The sequence below is a fragment of the Poecilia mexicana genome, unplaced genomic scaffold (assembly GCF_051168715.1).
Source record: "Poecilia mexicana isolate PSO_F unplaced genomic scaffold, ASM5116871v1 scaffold_4, whole genome shotgun sequence".
In the NCBI taxonomy this organism is placed as follows: domain Eukaryota; kingdom Metazoa; phylum Chordata; class Actinopteri; order Cyprinodontiformes; family Poeciliidae; genus Poecilia; species Poecilia mexicana.
This window is the reverse complement of record NW_028263373.1, coordinates 27,067,227-27,089,065: the sequence shown is the minus strand read 5'-3', so window position 1 is coordinate 27,089,065 and position 21,839 is coordinate 27,067,227. Positions and strand designations below refer to the sequence as shown.

The 21,839-nt window shown below is 41.1% G+C and overlaps 1 protein-coding gene across 2 annotated transcripts; it reads right to left on the bottom strand.

Annotated features, from left to right (window-relative positions):
• Positions 1-566: 566 nt before the first annotated feature.
• On the bottom strand, positions 567-20,373 carry amotl2a (angiomotin like 2a). Of its 2 annotated transcripts, none has more exons than XM_088005137.1 (11): positions 20,185-20,373; positions 9,479-10,267; positions 9,185-9,323; positions 8,023-8,167; positions 7,839-7,931; positions 5,223-5,518; positions 4,335-4,513; positions 4,044-4,145; positions 3,807-3,967; positions 3,313-3,492; positions 567-2,455 (listed from the first exon to the last, which is right to left on the bottom strand). In XM_088005137.1, the coding sequence occupies exons 2-11, from the start codon at positions 10,198-10,200 to the stop codon at positions 2,379-2,381; spliced, it is 2,094 nt and encodes a 697-aa protein (XP_087861263.1). In that variant the 5' UTR covers positions 10,201-10,267; positions 20,185-20,373; the 3' UTR covers positions 567-2,378. The 2 variants fall into 2 exon arrangements, with proteins under 2 accessions (XP_087861263.1, XP_014830112.2); XM_014974626.2 differs by lacking the exon at positions 20,185-20,373 and adding an exon at positions 11,359-11,605.
• Between the last annotated feature and the right edge of the window lie 1,466 nt (positions 20,374-21,839).

Below are 21,839 nucleotides of genomic sequence, written 5' to 3'. Positions count from 1 at the left end.
GAAAATACGGATAGTGGCTTGACACAATTATCCTAAGAGCCTCATTTCCAGCCAAAAAGAACACCAAAGCCCACCTCAAATTTGACAAAAAAAAAAAAAAAAAAAAAAAGACTTAAGATACTGTGGCATAAAGCAAAGAGAAAAACTTAGAAAACTAAAACCCTAACCAAAGCCAAACCCGGTAATGTTACTGTCATGGTGTGGGATTGTTTTCCTACAGCTTCACCTGGAAAACACGCTTTAGTTGATGGAACCATAAGCTGGAAATCCTGAAAGAGAACCTTCATCCATCAGTTTGTGAACCTGCATTTTGGTTAAGCACATCGGTAGGTTTACCTCTAATCAGTGTTTCTCAATTCCAGTCGTCAGGAACCACTGCCCTGCATATTTTAGATGCAGAACACCTGATTCTAATGACTGCATGACCTCCTCTCCATGCCATGAAGTGCTGAAGAAGCTCGTTAATGACCCACTTATACAAGTCAGGTGTGTGGCAAAAGGGAAAAAGAATGAGGTCTTAAAACTGATTTAGAAGAAACTGTAAAAAAAGAAGAGACATCCTGAGGTTTTTATCAGACATATATTAGAATTTTTTATTTATTATTGTGAAATGTTAAGGCATACATCAAAATGTTTCCTTTACAAAAGTTCACAGCAACATCAAATGGGTTCAACCAGCTGAAGCAAGGCACTTTACTTGGCCCTTTGTTTTTTTTGTTTTTTTGTTTCTTTTCCCATCAATTATAACTTAAACACAGAGTACATCTTTGGCACCAAGACACAAAATAGGACATGTATATATATTTATATATATATATATTACGAGGACAAGAAACAGACATAATATATTAACTCTTCTCACTTCAAATTGCCTTTCGTGTAAACAACATTCCAAAATAAGAGGACAACATGTAACAAACTGAGACACGGCATTGACCGGCAAATGCACCATGATGGGAAATATGAAATTAGCAGAGAGAGAAAAAACACATTTAAATGTGAGGTTTTGTTTGCTATTTGTGCTCTTCAGAATATGCTTTTAAATCGTTGCTGTTCACACAATAAACATCAGAGATAAAACTGGATAATAAATAGGCAATGCCATATAAGATTCATGTGATAAACACCTTAAGTTGGATTTTAGTGGCTCTTAGCACTAAATAGAGTGAATTGTGGCCCATTGCAGTTATATATATATATATATATATATATACATATATATATATATATATATATATATATATATAAACATAACCAAAATCCTTGACAACAGTAGTCTGCATACAACAGTGTTCAGTAATCCTACACTAAGCAGGAGAAATAAATAGAAGATTCCTTGTTAAGCATTTAAGCAACTCTGTTATGGGCACTATGGTAAAAATAAAAAAAAATAAAACAAAAAAAAACTGCTGTATTTCACACAGTGATGGAGACAGCAAATAGAAGAGCAGATGCAGGACAATTATAGTCAAAAACCTCTTCCAGCACGGCAGGACCGGCCGCCGGCACTGGGAGGAAATAAACGGGCCGAGAAAAGCATGCGTCCAAGCACACAAAAGAATGCGTGCCATTTAAACAAGGCCGAGGGGTCAGACTTTAGATAGCCTTTTTCTTTAACTGGAGCATTCCCTCAGCAAGGAATGCGAGAAGATTAGCTCCAGCGTGTAATCGGACGAGGGGGTAGTGAAACAGTCGCCGGCCGCCATCTGAGGCCCCCCAACCCCACACGCCAACGCCGGGGAATCTGGGAGAAAAAAAAAATTGGACCCCAGTGAAACGCCGTCAATCCTCAGGAAGCTTTTTTCGGAGTGAAACAAGCGGGTGTCTCATGAGCTCTGGCATTCAGGGGGAAGTTTTTGAATCCTCCACTGAGGGCCCGGAAGGCGGTTAAAAGAGAGGGGGCATCTGCTCATTTAAAGGTGGAGCCGTTTCTCAAAACACAGCTTCCGAATGAAGGCCATCATTTCTCTGAGCATCTATATGAATAGATGTTACTGGCGGAGGGCATGGTTACAGGAGATGCTACAGTAAAGTCAAGACAAAAAAAATACAACTGACAAAATGACAAAAAGGAGCAGCATTTACACATATAAATACAATTCACAACTCATGACAAACACCATGCAGTATGAGCAGCCCAGTTCCTTTTGCGTCGCTAAAACACTTTCCAGGTACCTCGTGCAACATCGCCTATTCCCCAGTCACTCATGAAATGTGCAGAAACAGCCGAACGGAAAGCTCCGCTCTCCTCTTGAATCTCACTTCCACGCTCTGGACTGCACAAGCTCGGTAGAGCTCACATCCACTGAGAACTTTTTCTTTTTCCTCCTGAAAACGTTTCTGTCAGGGTTCGGTCTTATTGAGCAGCAAGTTGTGGCTCATATGAGGATTTCGATCGCCTCGGCGTCTGAACTCTTGAACATTTTGAGCGGGGTCTTCAGCTCCTCCAAGGCACCTAGAACCGGTAGAGAGCAGGAAGAATTAGAAAATTAAGTTGCTAACAGACCTTGTAGAGGGTAGTTGAAATTTAAATAGAAGATAGAGATGAAACCAGACTGAATAGTGGTCATTAGTTGTCAAAGAATGTATTAGGGTGATCGGCAATTAATCAATTTTAGCAATAAATCAAATTTTTGTTTTTGAAGATTTAATTTTTGGAAATTTGGGATATTTTTCCCCACCATTGCAGCCCTGATGTCAGCCTGCCTAAGCCCAACATCTTGTTTGACAAGCGTGTTTCACAGCTTTTGTTTGAATTTACGTCAATTATGCAACAAAGTATAAGAGCATGGCCAAGACTTTTCTTTAGTTTAATTACGAGAATAAAGTCATAACATTACAAGAATAAAGTTGTAATTTTATGAGAACTCCTACACAATTTAAATGAGAAATTTCAGAATCTCAAGAACTTTGGGAGTGGTTTTACGAATAAGGAAAAACCAAATCTTTTAACGTGTCAGCATCAAATTATCAGTAGCAGGACTTTTGAAACAACTGTGCAAACTATTTTGTCTATTATTTAAAAGAAAGAACCACAGACCTGAAAAAATGGTCATGTCAGATCTTGATGATGCTTTTGTTCAGACTTTTTCTCTTGTAATTTTAAGATGTTCTTCAGGCAAAACTGAATTTTTATTATGCTGTTATGACTATATTCTTGTAAGAAAAAACATTCTCGTATCGTAAAGAAGGGATGAGTGAAACAAAAGTCACATTTCAAAATATTTTCTGTCATTTGTAAATTCATTTTTAGACTGATTCAGATACTGATCTGGTATGGTTATATAATTGTACCAAACATTAAAAACTCACCAGTCGTAGCTGCTGGAGTCCCTTCATTGACCTGTGAACTGTCCTTCTCTGCTGTGACGTCCAGCCCCGGCTTTACCTCATCACTCTGGGTGCTGGAGTCTTGGGTCGGCACCTTGGCCGCAACGAAGGACGTGGGTTTCAACACGGCAGCACCTGTCTGGTCATCCGAGAGGCTCTTTCCTGAAAAACGTAGACAAAGAGAAGACACCATTTAATCACCTGCTTCCATCCACAATGACAAACCCCTCCGCCTGGGAACATCTGCCCTTTGCTAGTTCTTCCCATGACTATTCCTGATCGGGCTATTCTGGAGCGAGAGACGATATGCATTCCAGTATTAAAATGTGTCTCCACGAAAAGGTCGCCTCCTTCTCCCTATTTTTATATATTTTTTTTAGCACGCGTGCATTCTGTCTGGCTCCGGCAGCTGCCACATAGCATAGCGTGATGTTAACGATTGTCTCGAAGCATGAATAGTAGGAACGAGAACTCACCTTTAGTTAAAGCGCCACATGTCACGGTGTTGATGGAGGGGACGGACCTGGCCTGACGGAGCGCCTGATTCTCTTGCCGGCCTTGCGCCCATCTGGAGCGCTGCTGCAGGACTTTGATCACGGCGTCCTTTTCCAGGAGCCGAGCATGAAGTTCACGGATCCTGAATGCGTGACAGACACAACGTGAGTTTAGGGTTCCCTGGAAACCAACATGGTAGGGTTAGCCAAGAGGAGTACCTGTTCTCCATCTCCTGGTGTCTGTGGCTCGACAAAGGGAGGTCTTCATTGAAGCTGCTGTTTGGTGAATTCCTGGGCGAATGGTTGATGATCGTTGTATCCCTGAAAGTAATAAAACACATTGTTGGCAATATGTTGATACACAAACTATTTCTGGTTGATCTGATCTTTTTTTTTTATATTTCCTTCTCATCTTAAGTTTTCATCAATCAGAAACAAGCTTTTGTGTGATTAGTACGGCATGATCCTACCCAAAAGTTGCTACTGAACCCATGTAGTGTGTTATCATACCTCTGTGCTGCGGCCGTGGCCGCTGCGTCCATGGCAAACTGCCTCATGGTGCTCTCCTCCAGGTACTTCTGCTCCCATTTGGTGATGTCAGCCTCCAGAGCCAGGATGCGCTCCTCTTTTTCCCTCAGCTCCTGCTGCAGCGTGGACGAGCTCAGCTCTGATGCTGTGAGGTTGGTTGTCTGGTTATGGTACAGACACAAAAGAGACAGTAGACTTTTTAACTAACAGTTACTCCAATATTTGACTTCTCGTCTTTTGTTTGTTTCTGATGGTGTTTTCACTCCTAATAGTACAGTAAACTGTTTGGGAATCAAAACTGCAACATTGTTACATTACAGCTGGTGCAGTTTGCACCAACTGTATCGTTTGTCAGAGGACAAAAGATACAAACCCTTTGAAAAACCTGTTCACCTCCTTGCCTGTGGTGGCACTGCACCAAAGACTACTGAAGGGAACGATGCAAAAACTTCTGAAGAAGACATGCAGGTATTTTTCTTCACAAAATGTAAACAAAAACAGAGTAGTGTCAGATTGTACCAGTTGTAGGATTTCTCTTTAGTTGCTGGTATAAAACAACGAGCCATTTCTCCAGCAAGCGCTAGACCCATGGGTTGTATTTACCCAGAATGCCCTGCGCTACAGGAGCAGTCTCTGGTCCGTTGCATTCATATGTGCAATCGAACAGAGCCAGAGTTGATTTCGACTGAACCAAGGCCTAGGTTTGTAAGTGAGCAAGGGTCTGTTTTTTGGTTTGCTTTAGAGTCCGATTAAGCATTCACATCTCCACAAATGAACCAAACTTTGTAGGCAAATGAACTAAAGTTCGACTAAAGCGGACTAAGTAGCTAGATGCACATAATGATGACATTTTTCTTTGTTTTCGCTAACCTGCTGTGCCCTGAGGCTCTTCAGCTCCTGCTCCAGTCGGGTGCGAAGCCGCAGCTCCAGGACCTCCCTCTTCTCACACGCCGCTTGTAGTTGAGCGAGGGAGCTCTGCAGCCCCTCCACTTTCTTCATGTAGGCCGTCTTGCGGTGCAGCTCCTCCTCCAGCTGCCGGTTGCGGCTCTGCGCTGAGGTCAGCGCCTGCTCCATCCGTTCACCTCTCCGCTGGCACTCTTCGCCAGACACACGCAGGTGCTGAATCTGCTTTTCCAGTTGTTCGCGCTCCCGCTGCTGCTCTTCATCTGAGATAAAAAGGGATTTAAAAAGAAAACCGGTGATGTGAGGAAAGAGTGTCAGGGGAATTTTCTCTTTTAAAAAAAAATGCTAATGTCTAGGGTCCGCTGTAAGCTTGGTTCAATGACTCACTCGAACTCTGAGCTACATTCTTTGAAATGTGACCCAACGAGACACATTTATACTCACAGATATCAAAGCATGCGGCTCAAACGCATAATTAGCAATTTGTTCTCTAAGCTAACAGCAAATGGAATTTAACTTGTACATGAAAACATGAAATAAGCAATAAAAGAAACAAAACTATCCTTTATTAATCCTGAACCTTCTTCACATTTTATTGGGTATTTTAGAAAGGAGAGCAAGTTTTATGGCTCCCCTGTGCCACTTTAAAACGGGGGCTGATTACACAACACAAGTGCATGCCTGTGGAGGGAATGCAGACTTCCTCTGATCCACTTACGCACACACAAGCATAGCTTTGTACTGGCAAAAGCTCTGGAATGCTTCTAAGGACGTGAAGTAAACAAGTGGCTCAAAATATTCCTCAAGCAGTCCTTGTTAAAAAAATAAATAAAAATACATGTACAACACCTCCCATGACCATGTTTTATTTGTGGTTTAAGCTGGTGTGGCCCCCGGGGGAAATTTTATGGCAAAAACATTTCAGACTTGATGTTTCAGAACCGGTAAAGGCCTAAATTGGTCCGTGAAAATTATGCCAACAATATGCCAGCAAACTCTTAAAGGAACAGCTCAGTAAATTTAAAGCAACGTTCTGTTAAAACGTAGCAGTTAATGTTTTACTGGTGGTAGATAACTCTCGTGAAGTCGTTTTAGAATACCTTTCAGATCAGTTGCTCCTGGGTGCTAACGCTAACGGCTAGTGCAAGACAAATACTTGTGCATCGTACAAGTTTATGTGAATAATTTTTTTATTAACCTTTAAACTTAATCACATTTACTTTGGGTGGGTATTCAAACAGCAGCCAAGGCAGCACGCAACTAAGTAACCAACAGTGTGAAACTCGCACTAAGAACATGACCTTTTCTTAGGTCATGTTCCTGCCTGATATGAGTAAAAGTAGTCAAAAATATCTACAAAATAAAATTTCTCTAAATAACTATACTCTTGGTTTTTATATTGCTTTACTTTTAGATAAGAAAGTTACTATGGCTGGAAATGTTTTATGTGTTCTGCTCTGAGTGGATGTTTGACATTGGAAGATTACAGACGGAGCACACCTCCAACCTCAATTTCCAGTGTAGATAATTGTCAGTTTTCCTTTTTAAAAATAAGCAAACCAAAAAAACACCCATTACAAATCAGAACATTCTCAAAATAGGATTAGAATTGAATCCTACAACATTTTGAAGATGAAGTTAATTTAAAACCGCAGAAGTTCACTTTGGTCCTGACTCCTCTTTCACTAGCCGTTAGCTTGATAACACCCGGTTATCAAGCTAGATTTAATGCTCCAAGATAGATATCACTTACAGTTAAAACATTATAACTGTAAGTTAGAATATTACCAATGCTTAATATTTAAAATGGCAGAAGTTTGTTTTAATCTCAACTCCTCTCTCACTAGACGTTAGCTAGTGAGAGCTAATTACCTAGCTATCGTTAACTAGTCATTAGCTAGATAACGGCTAGTGAGCTAATTTGGCCTTTGGCACCAAATTATCTTGACTTGAACTAAATACTAAAAGATAGTTATCATATACAGTTATAAGATTAATTGATGTAAACTGAACCTCACTTTAAATATGAAATTATCAGAAATATCCATTTAACATCAAGTGAAAGAACAGCAGCATCGGCTGAAACAAGATGTTCCCTCTCCAACCTAGAGAGAGATATGAAATATTCACAGCTGGCTGACCATCATTAGACCATGGAGTAATAAAATGTCCAAACAAGGAGAGTGTGCAAGCCAGGGGTCATGCTGAGTTGGGTCAGGATGCCCTGGAGTCCCAGACTTATTAGTTGCTTTAGAGAAAGGAAGTTGAAGTGATGCAAAAAAAAAAAAAAAACCTTCAAGTTTGGGGAGATAATTAAAATGACAGAACTGGCTGAATTACTATGAAAGTCCAAGAATTCAGGTCACCTTTACTGCAGCTCTGACAAAAAGGTCAGTGTCTATGCTGACAGCTGAGATGTAGACATGTGTGTAATTAATGAGGATGACACCAGTTCCTGCTTGTCTAATGTTCCTGCTATTGTTCAATGAATCACAGAGAGGTCTGCTTTGACAAATCACATCAATTACCATCTGTCTTGGACAAGCTTGTGAAAGGACCAATAAGACTAATGCGATTACTCACTTTGTTCCAGGAGTTTAACGAAGACATGCTGCCTTGGGTCTGAGCACTCCGCGTCACCGGCCGCTCTGTGCTTGTTAGCTGCTCCAAGTTGCTCTGTGCAAAGGAAAACATTCACAACACACCGGTTACACACACTGTGTCACTACAACAAGCAGGTGCCTCAACAAATGAACGGACCAAGTACCTCTGAGGTCTCTGTTAAAATCATGCATCCTCTTAATCTCCGCCTCCAGTTTATTCCTCAGAGTTTTCTCCAAGGCTTCCCGCTTAGCAGAGCCTCTCATCAGGGTCTCGTACGCCTCTGATATCTGTTGGATCTCAAGCTCCAACTAGGGAAGAAACACAACGACGATCAGCGTCTGGACGCATCAAAGAGACTAATGAGTCATTCTCACAATTTGCATTTACAGACAGACAGCTTTCAGACACTATGCCAACTGAGGAAGGCAGTTAAAATTCCTGAATGAACACTTATGGAGCTCCAGGTTAAGCAGTGGTACGCTGTCCTTTTACAAAAGAGTTGAGATGCTTTGTTGGGATTTCAGAGTCTGGAATGGTGAGAAAACACTTCACACTTGCTCCATAACATGAATCATTCACTAAGACCTCTTCAATGGGACCACACATGCAGAAAATTCAAAATCTGATCACTGACCATACCTAAGCACTATAACAAGTCTCCTCAGTGTCAAAGCTGTTTTCCATCAGAGCTGAAAAAGTCATAAGATTTAATATAAATGAAACTTTTGCTGCTCCTTTAGGCTTTGACGGGTCATCTTGTTTCATTTTAACTTGCTTTATAGGTACAGAAAGGTGTTGTCTGCCACAGGAAGTCATGCATGCCTTGGAGACGTACTACCAGACTGAGGAAGGCGCTAATTAAGCTTTAGATGTCACTAGCAGATAATAGGAGGGCTAACAGTCATACAGCAAAGTTTCTCTTTTCTTTCCTTCACTGATTGCAACCTCTTTATCATGAAACATTCTAGATTTGTAAATCAGACCATTAACTAGTTTGAGGTATTTATGCTGGATTATCACATTCTTTATTTTCGGGGTATCTGCCATTTATTGTTATAGAGTTGAACTGCTCAATAAATTATGATATTGATTTAAGACCATGTCACAAAGTCCTAGTCTCCATGTTAAGACCAAAAAGCTTGATCGTCCCTGTAGATTTTCAATGCTGTTCAAACAGGTTGACAGAGCACACACCCTACAAAAGCTGTTTGCACTTCTGTAGCGAGATGATGATTGCAAGAGCAGAGACCATTATACAATGAGTAGGAGAGTTTGACTAAAGAGGAAAGTATTGTGTCTCCATGGGTTGGGGCGGTCTTGCTCACCTTCTGCAGCCTGGCAGCCTTCTGGATGTACACCTGCAGCTCACTCCTGAGCTGTTCGTTCTCTCTCATCAACACGTCATTGCCGTTGGAGGATGCGTTGATGCTGTTCTGAGCCACCTGGGCTTGGGCAGACACATACCTGCAAAGGGCAGACATGAGTGATTCACCACAACACACCTGAGAACCACAGAAATGACAAAACAATGCTTTGTCAGGAGTTCTTCGCTTGCTCCCGTTTCACTGTTGGATAAGCCTCATGGGAGAATGAATCGATTATATGGTTGTGTGGCTTACCTGTGGTGCTGTGAGTAAAAAGGGGGAGGAGGGTCTTTGTGGTATTGTACGTGCTCCTGCGAGTAGCTGAGCATGTACTCAGGAACTCGGGCACATAAAGGATAGTCTGGAGGAGGGCCACGCTGGTCCGCTCCCTGTTGGGTCTCCTGTCTGTCATGCACCACGGCGTTTAAAACAAGACTCCTATAAAGCTGCGGATAGCTGTGGGAAGAGGTAAGAGCCGAAGCGTCTCTGTGTCCATTTCTCTCCAGAGAGAGCTGCATGAGCCTCTCGCTCAGGGAGCGAGCATGCTCCCGCTTCAGATCCCACTGTCCCTCACTTTGAACTCCCACCGCGTCTGCGCCAAGGCCGTCCTGTTCCGACTTTTCCCTCCGAGAGATCAGGTACTGTGAGTGCACTTTGGCCTCCTCGTAGGTCGGCAGCTCCTCCCTGTGGAGCTGGTACAAATGACACATGGGTCTCTCGGAGGGCAGGCAGTCCCCCTGGTGCTCCTGTCCTTGGGGCTCCTGCCGCGTCGACATCTGCATGTACTGGGTTTCCTCTTGAGTGAGGCTTTCCAAAGAGGAGCGGGGACTGCCCGTACCCCCGCCGCTGCTCCCTCCACGCAGGGCCTGCTGCTGGATGGCCAGGAGAGTGCGAGTGTCAGTCAGGTTCCCATAGCGAAGCTGCTCCTGGATGAGGCGGTGCAAGACGGTTCCTGAGGAGTCCTCGGCTGTCCTCATGTCAGTCAGTACGAAATCAGTGCACAACTTAAACAAAAACCAAGCTTGATGTTGAATCCTCAACAATCTGAAAAGGAAAACATAAGGGTCTTGATCAGTCTTCAACAAGCAAGAGCTGGCCATTTCATCCTTCGCATTCTGTATTTTTGTAGCTTGGTCTTTTGTTTCTCAGGAAGACATTTCATATCCACACAAATGACTAACAAAGAAACTTAATTTACTATAGTCTCCAAATTGTTCTCTGTACGCAAGAGTGGTTTTGTGACTGATAGTCGCATCAGACCTTCAGGTTTGTCTACATAAGGGGTAATATAGTCTAATGATAATAATGACTTTTTTTAAAGTTGTAGTGAGATTTGATTATTATATCTACAAAAGTCATTTAAAAAATCAATTTCAAAGAGATACAAACTGATGAACAGTGGTAAGTAAATGAGTAGAAAGGAGTTTGGTTTTAGGTGTTAAAGACGGAAGAATGGAGAGAGCAAGGCAAATTTACCAGGTGCCATCCGATACAATCCGGACCTGCTAAACAGCATTAGTGACAACTACAACTATATGTTTCATTATTTTTAACAGTTAAACATGCATCCATTAATCTGTTGTCTATATATCCATTTATCCGGGCAGCATCACTGGTGCCTAGTTCAAGCCCATTTCCTATGAGTAGCGCATGGACAGGTCGCAAGTGATTAAATATGCTTCCTTTTTTACAACAGTTGCACAATACTTAAAGCCGTATGGCATGAACTGTTACTGGAAATACCCTGGAGAGTGATGTCAGTAATGGAAACTGAATTTTCGTGCCCACACACTCCAGATACAAGGGTAAAACACGAAAATAAGAATTATATTAAAACAAACGAACACTCGAATAAAAACAACCAATTTCTACTAAATAACCAGCGTTATGTAGTAGAGTTAACGCTACTAAATAACTAGCTTTATTTAGTAGCGTTACTAAATATTATGCTGTTTGTATATAGTTTAAAACAAATATGGGTTGTTTTATAGGTGCTACGTATAGGTGTTTCACCAGGATTCTCCATATGGAGTCTACACATGTAAGAAATTGCGCCGTTCGGAAAAGTCGCTAAACATTCAGACATTACGCTGGACGAAAACCATAAATAATTAAAAACAAAACAAGCAGCTTACCTCGCCTCATTCCACCGCGAACACCGATAAGAGTATCTCGTTTAATAAATAATCTGCCCCTACTTTCAGAAATACCAACTATCGCTTTTTCCAGGAGCTCGTGGACATGTGCGCGCGCTGACTGGGTAGAGGCAAAACTGAGCGCGTGAAGCTTCGAGCTGCGTGGATAAATAACTGAGAGGCGATTGTTCCCTGAGCCTGGAATGAGAGGAATGCAAGCTCCGAGGCCCTGTGGGATCAAAAGCATAAGCACAGGGGAAAAGAGGAGGAGGAGGAAGAGCATGGAGGGAGGCGGGACCCCAGGGGGGCTGAAAATGATTTCAGAGCTACAGCAGCAGTCCCTCAGCTGGCTGCTGGTGTCATGTAAAAAAAAAAGTTGTTTTTTTCTTTGTGAGAATATTTTACATCCTTGCAACTTTTAAGATTAAAGCATATATAAACCTATACATTTAAATATATAAAGACAAGCTTGCATTTTTCTATGGAAGAGCGTTGGTAGGTATTCACAGAAACATTTGAGGAATGTGATAAGCTTAAAGGAAATATGATTCATAAGAAGGTCACAGACCGTTAAAAAAATGTGGGAGTGGAAAATAGTCATGTTTCTTGCAGCTATGCGACCTGGACCAGCTCCCACCACACCCTCTTTTAAAGAAAAATAAACACATTGTTACATTATGTCACATTCACTTACTAACATATTATGAAGATTGCCCTGTAAAATAATGTAGTGTTTCATATATCTGAAACTAGGTAATGAAGACATCTTGCGTTTTATTGTACGTTTGAATCCAAATGTCTATATCAGATTTGTCTTTGTGAATCCTCTGCGTTCAAACCATAACTCCATGTTATGGACTGAACATGCAGTTAAACAACACATAACCATTTAATGCACAACCTTTTTTTTTTTTTTTTTTTTTTTTTTTCTTTTTTTGTTAAATCATTTTCTTATAAGTTAAAGGAAGCCACAAGGCCATGCTGCCCTGGGAAGAAAGCCACATCATCACCATCAATGATTTAAATTCACAAAAAAATTACATATGTGATGTTTTGATGAAAAAATCTGTATTTTCTCTTAGCCGCTTTGTGTTTGTTCAATGAAATATCTTCAAATCTCGAAAATTGTATTCATTAAAACATCAGCATTTTTGGAATCCAGAGATGTAGAAGAAAAGCCCTTTGTGTACGCATCTTAGTTTAATAAAGGCTTCAGCTGATGTAACGATTGATTATGTTTGAACTCATACGATGAACAGTCTGTAAGCAGATAATGAAAATCTCATGTTTTCAAATGCTTAAAGCTGCACTGTGTTACAAGCTGGATTGTACTTCACGACAGAAACCATAAACAAACTGGGTAAACGGGTCCCATTATAGCTTACCATACGGATAAGTGCTAATATATGATTGAGACATGGATTAATGTTCTTTTGTTTCTTGAAAGGTTTTTTTTTTTTTGTTTGCGTGGGTCTGGTAAATATTTAAGCCATGGCCCGTGCCATTTAATTGCAGAGTGTGTGTTCCTGTGTGTGTGAACACGGCGGGACAGGGGAGGTGGGGGTGTGCCGGGAGCGAGGCATGCTGCCTGCCAGCTGTCCGTCGACTCAAATCCCCGTCCCCTGCTTTAATAAGAGCTCTGAGAGATGCATTGTTCTCCCCAAAAGCAGACATGACGGGAGCAGCCCTACCATCTGCCGCACCCCGCCGCCCCTCCATCACCAGCACTGCCAGAGCTTCATTCACAATCACAGCCATGCATGAAGATGGAGACACTGGGATCAGCTGGTGTTGGGGGTTAGAGGGAGATAGAGGGGGAGGTTGTTGGGGGTCCAACAATGAGCGGAGGCTTTTCTGCAAGAAAAATACAAAAGCATTGTCCTAATTTAGCGGCTGGAGTTTATGGAAAAAGTGAACAGGCCCCTGCTTGATACTGCAGCCTAGGTCGACAAACTGAAGGTTCACTTGTTCACTTGTCTCAAACGGAGGCAAGCGTGTTGATTTGCATGGCAGTTAAAGTCTAACAGTTGCTGAAGAATGCTGAGCAAGTGATAACAATCCAGTTCTGCAGAGTTATGATTCAACTGGAAAGTCAAGATAAGCCCGGGGTTTAATGCCTCACATTGTATTGTTTCTCTGAAGAATTTATGGTTTACTGTTCAGTGTCAAACATCCTCATATCTGCAGGTTGAAAATTAATTTAGGGCAATAATGCCGGCAAAAGTGTTTATACACTTTGAACAATTCCGCATTGTGTGACGGACCAACACAAAGCAGCTGCTTATCTGTGAATAATATATATTTAAATGTAGTGTTATGTAAAATTGACTTTTTTGAGCTTTACACCATGTTATTATGTTATTCTCTCATCAAAAACACACCTGGAGTGTTGCCTTCATTTCTTCATGCATGTTTGATAAATCCTTGAAGTTCCCGTGCAAAACGCCTGAATGGACCTAGCAGCACCTTAGAGATGAGGCTCCTCCTTAGAGCTGCAGTTTCCAAACTGCTGAGCTTCTGCCTCACAGTGCAGACCTTCACCAAGACTCCCCAGCTCTGCTCCTTCAGACTAGCCAGTAGCAATTAGCAAACACCTGATGGAACTGTGCATTAGATGAGCTCATTATACGAGCTACTTCTCAGTGCAACACTGGTAAAGATGTTGAAAGGTTAATAGGGGAGCCATGTTATGATGACTTCCTGAAGGCAGAGTTTCAGAAAGAGATTTTAAAGAGCCAGAGGCCCAATTTCAAGACGTTAAATTGCGAAGTCTTGACTGCTGTACAATGGCATCATGTACCTGGAAAATATGATACTGCCCCTTTAATATTTGCATTACTTTAAATCACCCTTACTCTGACAGCACTAAATAAAACTACTTCTGTGGAACCGAATGCCTTCAGAATTCACCTAATCATTAAAGACCACCCGTAAATACAAATGTGACATGAAAACAGATGTTTTCATGTCACATTTTTGAGGGTCTAGCATATCACGAACAATTCAGAAATAATATGAAGTAAGAAAAAAGCTATTTATTAACTTATTAAGTCATGTTTTAGACCAGTGGTTCTTAACCTGGGTTCGATCGAACCCCAGGGGTTAGGTGAGTCGGTCTCAGGGGTTCGGCGGAGCCTCTGCCGCGGAGGTAAAGACACACTTGTGTAAAGTCGTGATGACGCCCCGCTTTGCCATCACTTGCTGCAGAGGATCACGTTACATTGCTTAGCCAATCAGAGCTGCGGAGGAGCACGTAATCCCCCCCCTCCCCCTCCTCCGCTCAACAGTTTCCAGCAGCGCAGGCGATATTTTACTTATTAGAAGGGTTCAGTGAATGCGCACATGAAACTGGTGCACTGGTGCATTTAACAGTGTTTTTTAACAGTGTTAAAAAACACTGTTTTAGACTGGTCATTGTTAGAATAACCAGTCAATCATGTCTAATCAGTGGACGCACTCACGGCTGCATGCACCCGCTGATTCTTTACAGCAGACAGCCGCTCCATTTTCTTGAGGGTACTGCATACTCCCGCTAAATCTTTTGGGGGTACGCAGTACCCCTCCGTACCCCCTTACTTTCACCCCTGGTTATTCTGCAGTTATTGTGTTTGTTTCGGTCATGCAAAGTAATAAAACGTCTGACAGGCTTGGCTGGGAACAATCGCTATATGGAGTCTCATTTCTGCTGTAAAGGCCAACTAACAGATTCCATGTTGCAGTGCATCGACTCTCTTTAAGGTCATGGCTTCACTCCTATAAGCTTCTGTCTGCATTGCAGGCTTTTTTCACACGTTTGCAATAAGTACGTACTTGTACTTTGTATTTCAGAAAGGACAATGTACAACTCAAACATAAATGTCAGCATTTGTTGAGTTAAATCAGATTATAGGTTTAAGCTTTCATCTTCAATAGTAAATGAAAGCTTTAGAAAAACAAGAATCAAGATAAGAATAGTCAATAAAAAGGTATGGTAGTTTTAGTTACATAGCACATTTTTAGCAACAAGGATGTACAAAGTCCTTTACATGAATTAAAAGGAAATACAAACAAAACAACAAACCGAAAGAAAGACAAAAGGGTAAAAGTATAAACTACATACTGGTTCCCCATGTTTAATAAGAATAAGTAGTCCATAATTTATTAACTATTTGCGGTTTCTCTTGATTCTTGTTCTGATAAAACTAAATGTTGGTTTAAATAAATGTAAAAAACAAAATACATTAGTTTAAAGTAACACACTAAAATGTTGTCCACTAACTTCTGTCGGCAAACAACTTCCCCATTACAACCCATCATGTTTCCAGCAGGTCCATTTCACAATGTGTCTGTTGACTATTTGGTGACGGAAACCCTTTCACCGTTACGACTGATAATGGACTACAGTTCAGATCTGTAGTCCATTATCCAAATCAGTACAATTTGCTGGTTTTCTGACTGAACATGGCAACGACTGTGTACCATCCTCAGCCGAACGAATGTCTGACTCGCTTTAATGTAGTACTGAACGGACTCTTCAGACAGCACAAGCTACTCAGTAGCCATGGAGAATCATGGTTAGGGAAATGCTTCATGGCTATCAGGGCACCCGCCATGCGACAAATAGTAGGCCCTCTTTGGACTTCGATTTAGTGCAGACTAAATTGGATTTACAGTATGACCACATCAGTACAAATGTCAGCAACTAATCCAGACAGTCACACATTCCACCCTGGAAAAGTGAGACACAAACCCCAAAGTAGACAAGAAGACCTTCATGAAATGAGGTCAGAGGTGAAAAGTACACAGTCATGCTAATGTGTGAAACAAAAATGTGAATTTGATTTGAAGCGCTTAATTTCAGTTATGACTGCCATAGTGATTTAGTCTTAACTAAAACCGTTGCCAGTGTTCAATCAAAACATAACCTGGCAAGAATGAGCAGATATAGACAGAGAATTTACTCAAGAAGTTTGTTTCTTATAGGAAATACAAGAGGAGTATTGTATTAAAAAAAGTAGTAAAACTCTTCGTATAATTACTGACCAACTTTCTGTATGCCAATACTGCTATTGTGATGATTTATCCTTCATGACAAGCTGTAAGACTTTGACATTGGAAAGACTCTTTGCCATTATTCCAATCTTTTTCTGCCTTCACCTTAAATTTTTTTTGATGTAGGTAAAAATTAAAAGATTTCTTTAACCCTCCTGCAGCCTTAGCATGACACACAGGTTGGACAATGGAAAAGCAATGAGGGTGTCCTGTCATACCGTCAATTCCCATAACGACGGAAAAAAACTTTGTAAAAGCATACGCGGGGTCAGTGACACTGACGTAAAATGAAGATTTAAAAGTATTTAGATTACAGATATGTCTGTAAATCTTATGTACAGGAGGCGTCACTTTCTCTCTTTGGTTCCCTGGATAATTTGTGTGCTTTCCCACAGTAAGTGATCAGTATTAAGGATCACTTTTCCCCGTTTTCAGGCAGACCAGACTTCACTTGTCTGGCTCGAACCGAAGTTCAGATAAGCCGGATTCCCAACTCACAAATTCACTTCTTTCCTCCAAACGGGCGTTTCAAATAGTATCAGATACATCACTCAGAAGCATCGTTACAGAAAAAATGTTTCTCTGATCATTTATTTTCCTCACATTCCAGATGTAGCAATTCACAGTTAAGTGAATAAGGTGGGATAATCTGTCACTCTATTCACTAAGCGTATATGACGTATTTCATTATGTCTAATGACTGTTAGTGTTACAATATAATTGCTTATTACATAACCACGATTCAAGTTTAATGAAAAGATTCATTTCTCACACCCTTCACTATTATGTCTCCCTTTTACACAAAAAAAGTAAAGCCGGTGTGAATAAGTGCTTGACTTGCTTGAACATGCAGCAATTATTTTTTTTCCCCCACGACTACACCCAACATCAACACGAGCAGCTTCAGAGACAAGCGAGTTATGAGTTATTGTGTCATTCCATTCCTCGGAAATCCTATAAATCTATCACTCTGTGGATTTACCGTCTCATTTTTTCCAGTATAAATAGGAGGCAAAAATGCTTAGGTAAACAAAGTAAATGAGATAATATTTATACGTTTCATACAAACCAAAGCCTGCGGATGCTTCCTGGTAAGCTCAGAAGCAGCATTTGGTGTTTTACTTTGTTTCTGTTCAGAAGAAGACAGACAGCAGGTTGGCGTTTCCACTAAATGACCCTCTAATAGCACATTTTCTCTCATTTATTTAACACCGTCACGGAGTTTCAGGTACGGTTACTGTCAGATGGAGCTTTACAGGCTGGCCTCTTGAAGGCCGTTAATGGCCCGGCTTACTGGGTTAACACAATACAGACACTGATCTGAGAGCAACAGCCTTGTTACGTGAGGTATGAAAGGCTTGGCGCTGGAGCAACTCCCTTTGTTTCCTGCAAAAGGAGGAAATGGCCACATTCCTCGCATTACCATGTGCATGGGGTCTGACCGAGCCTCCCATCAGTGGGCTTCAAACGGGGCAGAGTGGCGGCTCTCTAATGACACTCTTGTAACTTCAAACCCTTTTTTTATTACAAAAAGAGAGGGGGAAAAAAGTGTGTGGTGACTGGTGGACCTGCTCATTTGCTCATGGCGTTTACTGAAGAGTTGGAAGCAGGGGAAGTATTTGGTATTTTCTGGGCAAGTAGTGCTATTTTATAGCACAATCACGTAATTATATTAACTTCAGGTGTTATATATAAAAACATGACCTAAAAATATTTAATTTCATAATTTAGCACCTTGAAATTGGGTCTCTGTCGCTTTAAAACTCCTGTTCTTTCTGAAACTCCGCCTGCAGGAAATTCATGACAAATTTTTACCAGTGTTAAATTTTAGCTTGTCACAGGACCGGACATGTTTCCAAAAATAAAGCCTTGGTGTGAGTGAATTTTAAAAGTAGAATTTGTGACTTTCTGTTGCTTTTGGAGGAATTACTCCTTCGTCCCTGCGTGGCTTTTCAGCCTTTGTTTGTGCAGGAATCGTTTCAGGGAATGACGCTCTAAAGCATCTTCTGATTTTATTCTGGTCGGGTCCATGCACACATTTGGTCCTGAAACATGTCCATGACACCGAAGTCAAAAATTCTCTTCTGGACATCTTGTCAGATTTCTTTGATGTATCCATGATTTCACACTATGAAACAGCATGTTGTCTCCAGTTTACTTAAATGTCGCAAATTAACCAGAAGCTTACAAAACCATGACATCATGGCATAATTCTCTTAGCTTATGGTAAGATTTGACTCTAAAGAAAGTAATAAAAACCTTTTTTCTTTGCCATTAAGAAAGTGAAAATGATTTTGCTTTTCCTAACCAACCTAAAAAAGACTTTAATCTGATTTAATGTCAGATACCAAGAAAGAAAAAAAAACCTTCCATCTTTTTTTTAAGTATGAAATGAACTGTAGGCTTGTGCTTTAGTGAAGAAGAAGAAGAAAAAAAAGCAGCCAACCAAATGCCAGCAGCCATGTTGGAGGGCCGTAAGACAAAAACATTTACGCAAGTGTGACTTGTTCCAGGCCCGGCAGACATGGGCCTCTTGCTCTTGGTGACACAAGAAATTTCTCACATTAACAAAAAAGTAAACAAATGACACTGAGCTGGTGAGGAACTGTAAACAGGACTACGCCTCTGGGAAACGCCGTTTACAGATAAGACACATATTTTCGTTTGTGTCCCGTGGGCTCATTCCTGCTACGCCTTTCGTTCTGCATAATTTCAGAATAACTGTAAGAAGATAAGGACGGCAAATATCTGGGTCTCGTTTTATTCAAAGCATCGCATTTGTCCCATCAGACCGCCAGTCTATGCATCCCTGTTCTGTTCAGCAGCTCTTATAGATGAACGTGGAGAAGAACAAAGAGGGAAAAAAGGTGAAATCAAGGACACAATGCTTTCACTTAGTTTTTTCAGAAAGCAATGTAAAAATTATGAAATGTATGAAAGAAGTCTGTCAATAACTGTCTTTTCATTAACCATAAAACTGCGTAAATTGAAAGTACGAAGATAAATTTGGTTAATGGAAACACAAATTTAGGGAAAAAAACCTCCAGTTTTTTAATAAAGTTTTTGTGATATGATGAGGTGATCTTTCAGCTGTATCAAAAGTGTGTTTTGATATGGCTGAATGCATCTCGGGTCGCATGATCAACAACCGGATGTTACCACTGGCGAAATAGACGACGAAGACGGCAGGAAGTGGTAAGAGGATGATGTTTTTTTCCATTATGTGAACAAACTTATTCACGTGATTTGTATTTCTTATTTAATGGAAAACCCTGCAATTGTGAACATTTGAATTTATGTATTTTTTGACATTAGCGGAACACATTAGCGGGACATTGACAAAGTTTTGTGCAGATTTGTAATGGAAGCGCATCACAATCCCACCTCTCTTAGCTCCGACTACACATCCAAACAGGCTTTGTTACAGAAGTTACAAACAATGCTTCACAAAAGAGCATCACTATTTATTGTGCTTTTTTATTTTCATCAGCTTCCTCTGCCTTGTTATGATCTTGTGACAATATTGTCAACTTCCGCTGCTGGATAAACTTTAAAATTCCTCTGTCCATTATTGCTTTGGTAAACAGCGCTCTGTTGTGTGACGTCTACATCCTTCTGAGTTCAGCAGGTTGACGTGTTTTTTGTTTTTTGGGTGAAAAGATCGGTACTGGGCCGTTCAGACTGCCGTGAAAAAGTTGGATGTAGCTGGAATACAGGCAAACGGAGCGGATTTTGGGTCACGTTTGCCTGCTGTGTAAACAGCCACAACAGTCACTGAGATGGAAATATACTCACTGGACATCTGATGCATGTAAACACTCCTCAAAGCAAACCCAGACATCCCTTGGTCCCAGTGGTCCTGAAAGCTTCGGAAGACGCTGAGCTAAATCTAACTGCTTCAGGGAAACAAGCCCTGGGTGTTTGTCTCACAACAAGGGCGCTGCTGTGTGTCAACACACAACATGAGCGTTCTCTGGAATGCTTGTGCTGCCAAATACCTTAGGAAAAAAAAAAAAGACACCTAAAGGAAGCTAAAAATACAATTAGCTGGCGTTTTATAGGTATATTGTCCATTCATTGCCTAGATTGAGCAACCTTTAGAAGAACAAAGGTGAGTTTTGTTGAAAGATGAATGACGTATTAGCTTTCTAAAAGCAAAGAGGATGGAATTTCATGGGATGTCACAGGGCTGCGGGGCTAACAGGCAGATGTTTGTGGGGAGACAAAGCACCAAGTATCTCCTGCCCTCCAGCTCAGAGGCAGAAGCACCTGTCAGCTCCCACCATATGGACGTGCAGCCGCGCACACACACACACACACACATCATGCAGTGTGTACCATACACACAGACTGCAAGTACAGCCAACAACGCAAAATATGAAAGGAGGCCTCCGCTTTCATTTCAGTTAATAATAAAAGTGAAAAAATATTAGCACCACCTGAACTTTTCCTTATTTTCCATTAAACAGAATGTATTTTATAGGGCTACAAACGGTACAAGGTTCACAAGTTTTCAAAAAACTAGTGTAGTTTAATGTAGTCTGGGTTTTATATAAGAAACTAGTAGTTCCACTGGCAGATTATTTAACTTATAATATGGGAAAAATTTATTTTTAACTGAAAATCTACTGGGACTAGTACTTTTTTTACATCAACATTAAGGAACTGACTTTAAACAAGCTCCTGAATCTTGCTGAAAATTTAATAGCAAGTTAGTTTTGTCTTATTTTAAGTGCCCCAAGATATGTCCACTAGAAACTAGACAGAAATACTCAGTAAGATTGTGTTTTTGCAGCATAAACATACACCCAGAGCAACAATAGAACGGCTATTTTTGCATGTTTTGCATGTGCTTCACTCACTGAGCCGTTTCAAAATTTTATACATAAAACATTTGAAAAAAAAAAAGTATCATTTTCCTTCCACCTAACAGATGTGCACTACTGTCTGTCATGTGAGACTCAAATAAAATTCATGGTTTGTGGTTCAGTAGAAATCCTGTTGTAGGGAGTTCTGACAGTGCAAAAAATTCCTACAACTTTCACATCTTATTTAGTTGAAGTCAGCTGTTGATAGTGTTTTTTTTCAATGTTACATTTCTTTCAGTCTTTCTGTTTTGTGCTGAACATGTGTACAGACTCACATAACCCCGCCTCCCCGTCCCCATCTGTGCGGATCCGATCCGTTTGGAAACAGATGGCCGAGCAGAGCCTGGGCTTCCAGGTCAGACCAGGATGAGTTGAGTCCTCCATCGGCCCATTGGCCAGTGTGCAGAGATTGATGGCTCTGTGCTTGAGACCCAGAGAGGGGCTGGTGTCACACAGAGAGCAGGTGGTGGACCTCTGAGACACAAGCTAAACAGCTCACTGCCCCAACACCAACAGAGGGCAAAGGTTAAACACCGGGGGAGAGCGACTAATAATGACTGTCGGGACTACCAGCACAAGAAG

Bases quoted from the DNA above. Each gene is read 5' to 3' on its own strand.
- amotl2a (XM_088005137.1), bottom strand. From the start codon at position 10,200: ATGAGGACAGCCGAGGACTCCTCAGGAACCGTCTTGCACCGCCTCATC. The intron at 7,932-8,022 runs GTACTTGGTCCG...TCCTTTGCACAG, and splicing joins TTTTAACAGAGACCTCAGAG to AGCAACTTGGAGCAGCTAAC. The intron at 3,493-3,806 runs GTGAGTTCTCGT...TACGTTTTTCAG, and splicing joins ATGTGGCGCTTTAACTAAAG to GAAAGAGCCTCTCGGATGAC.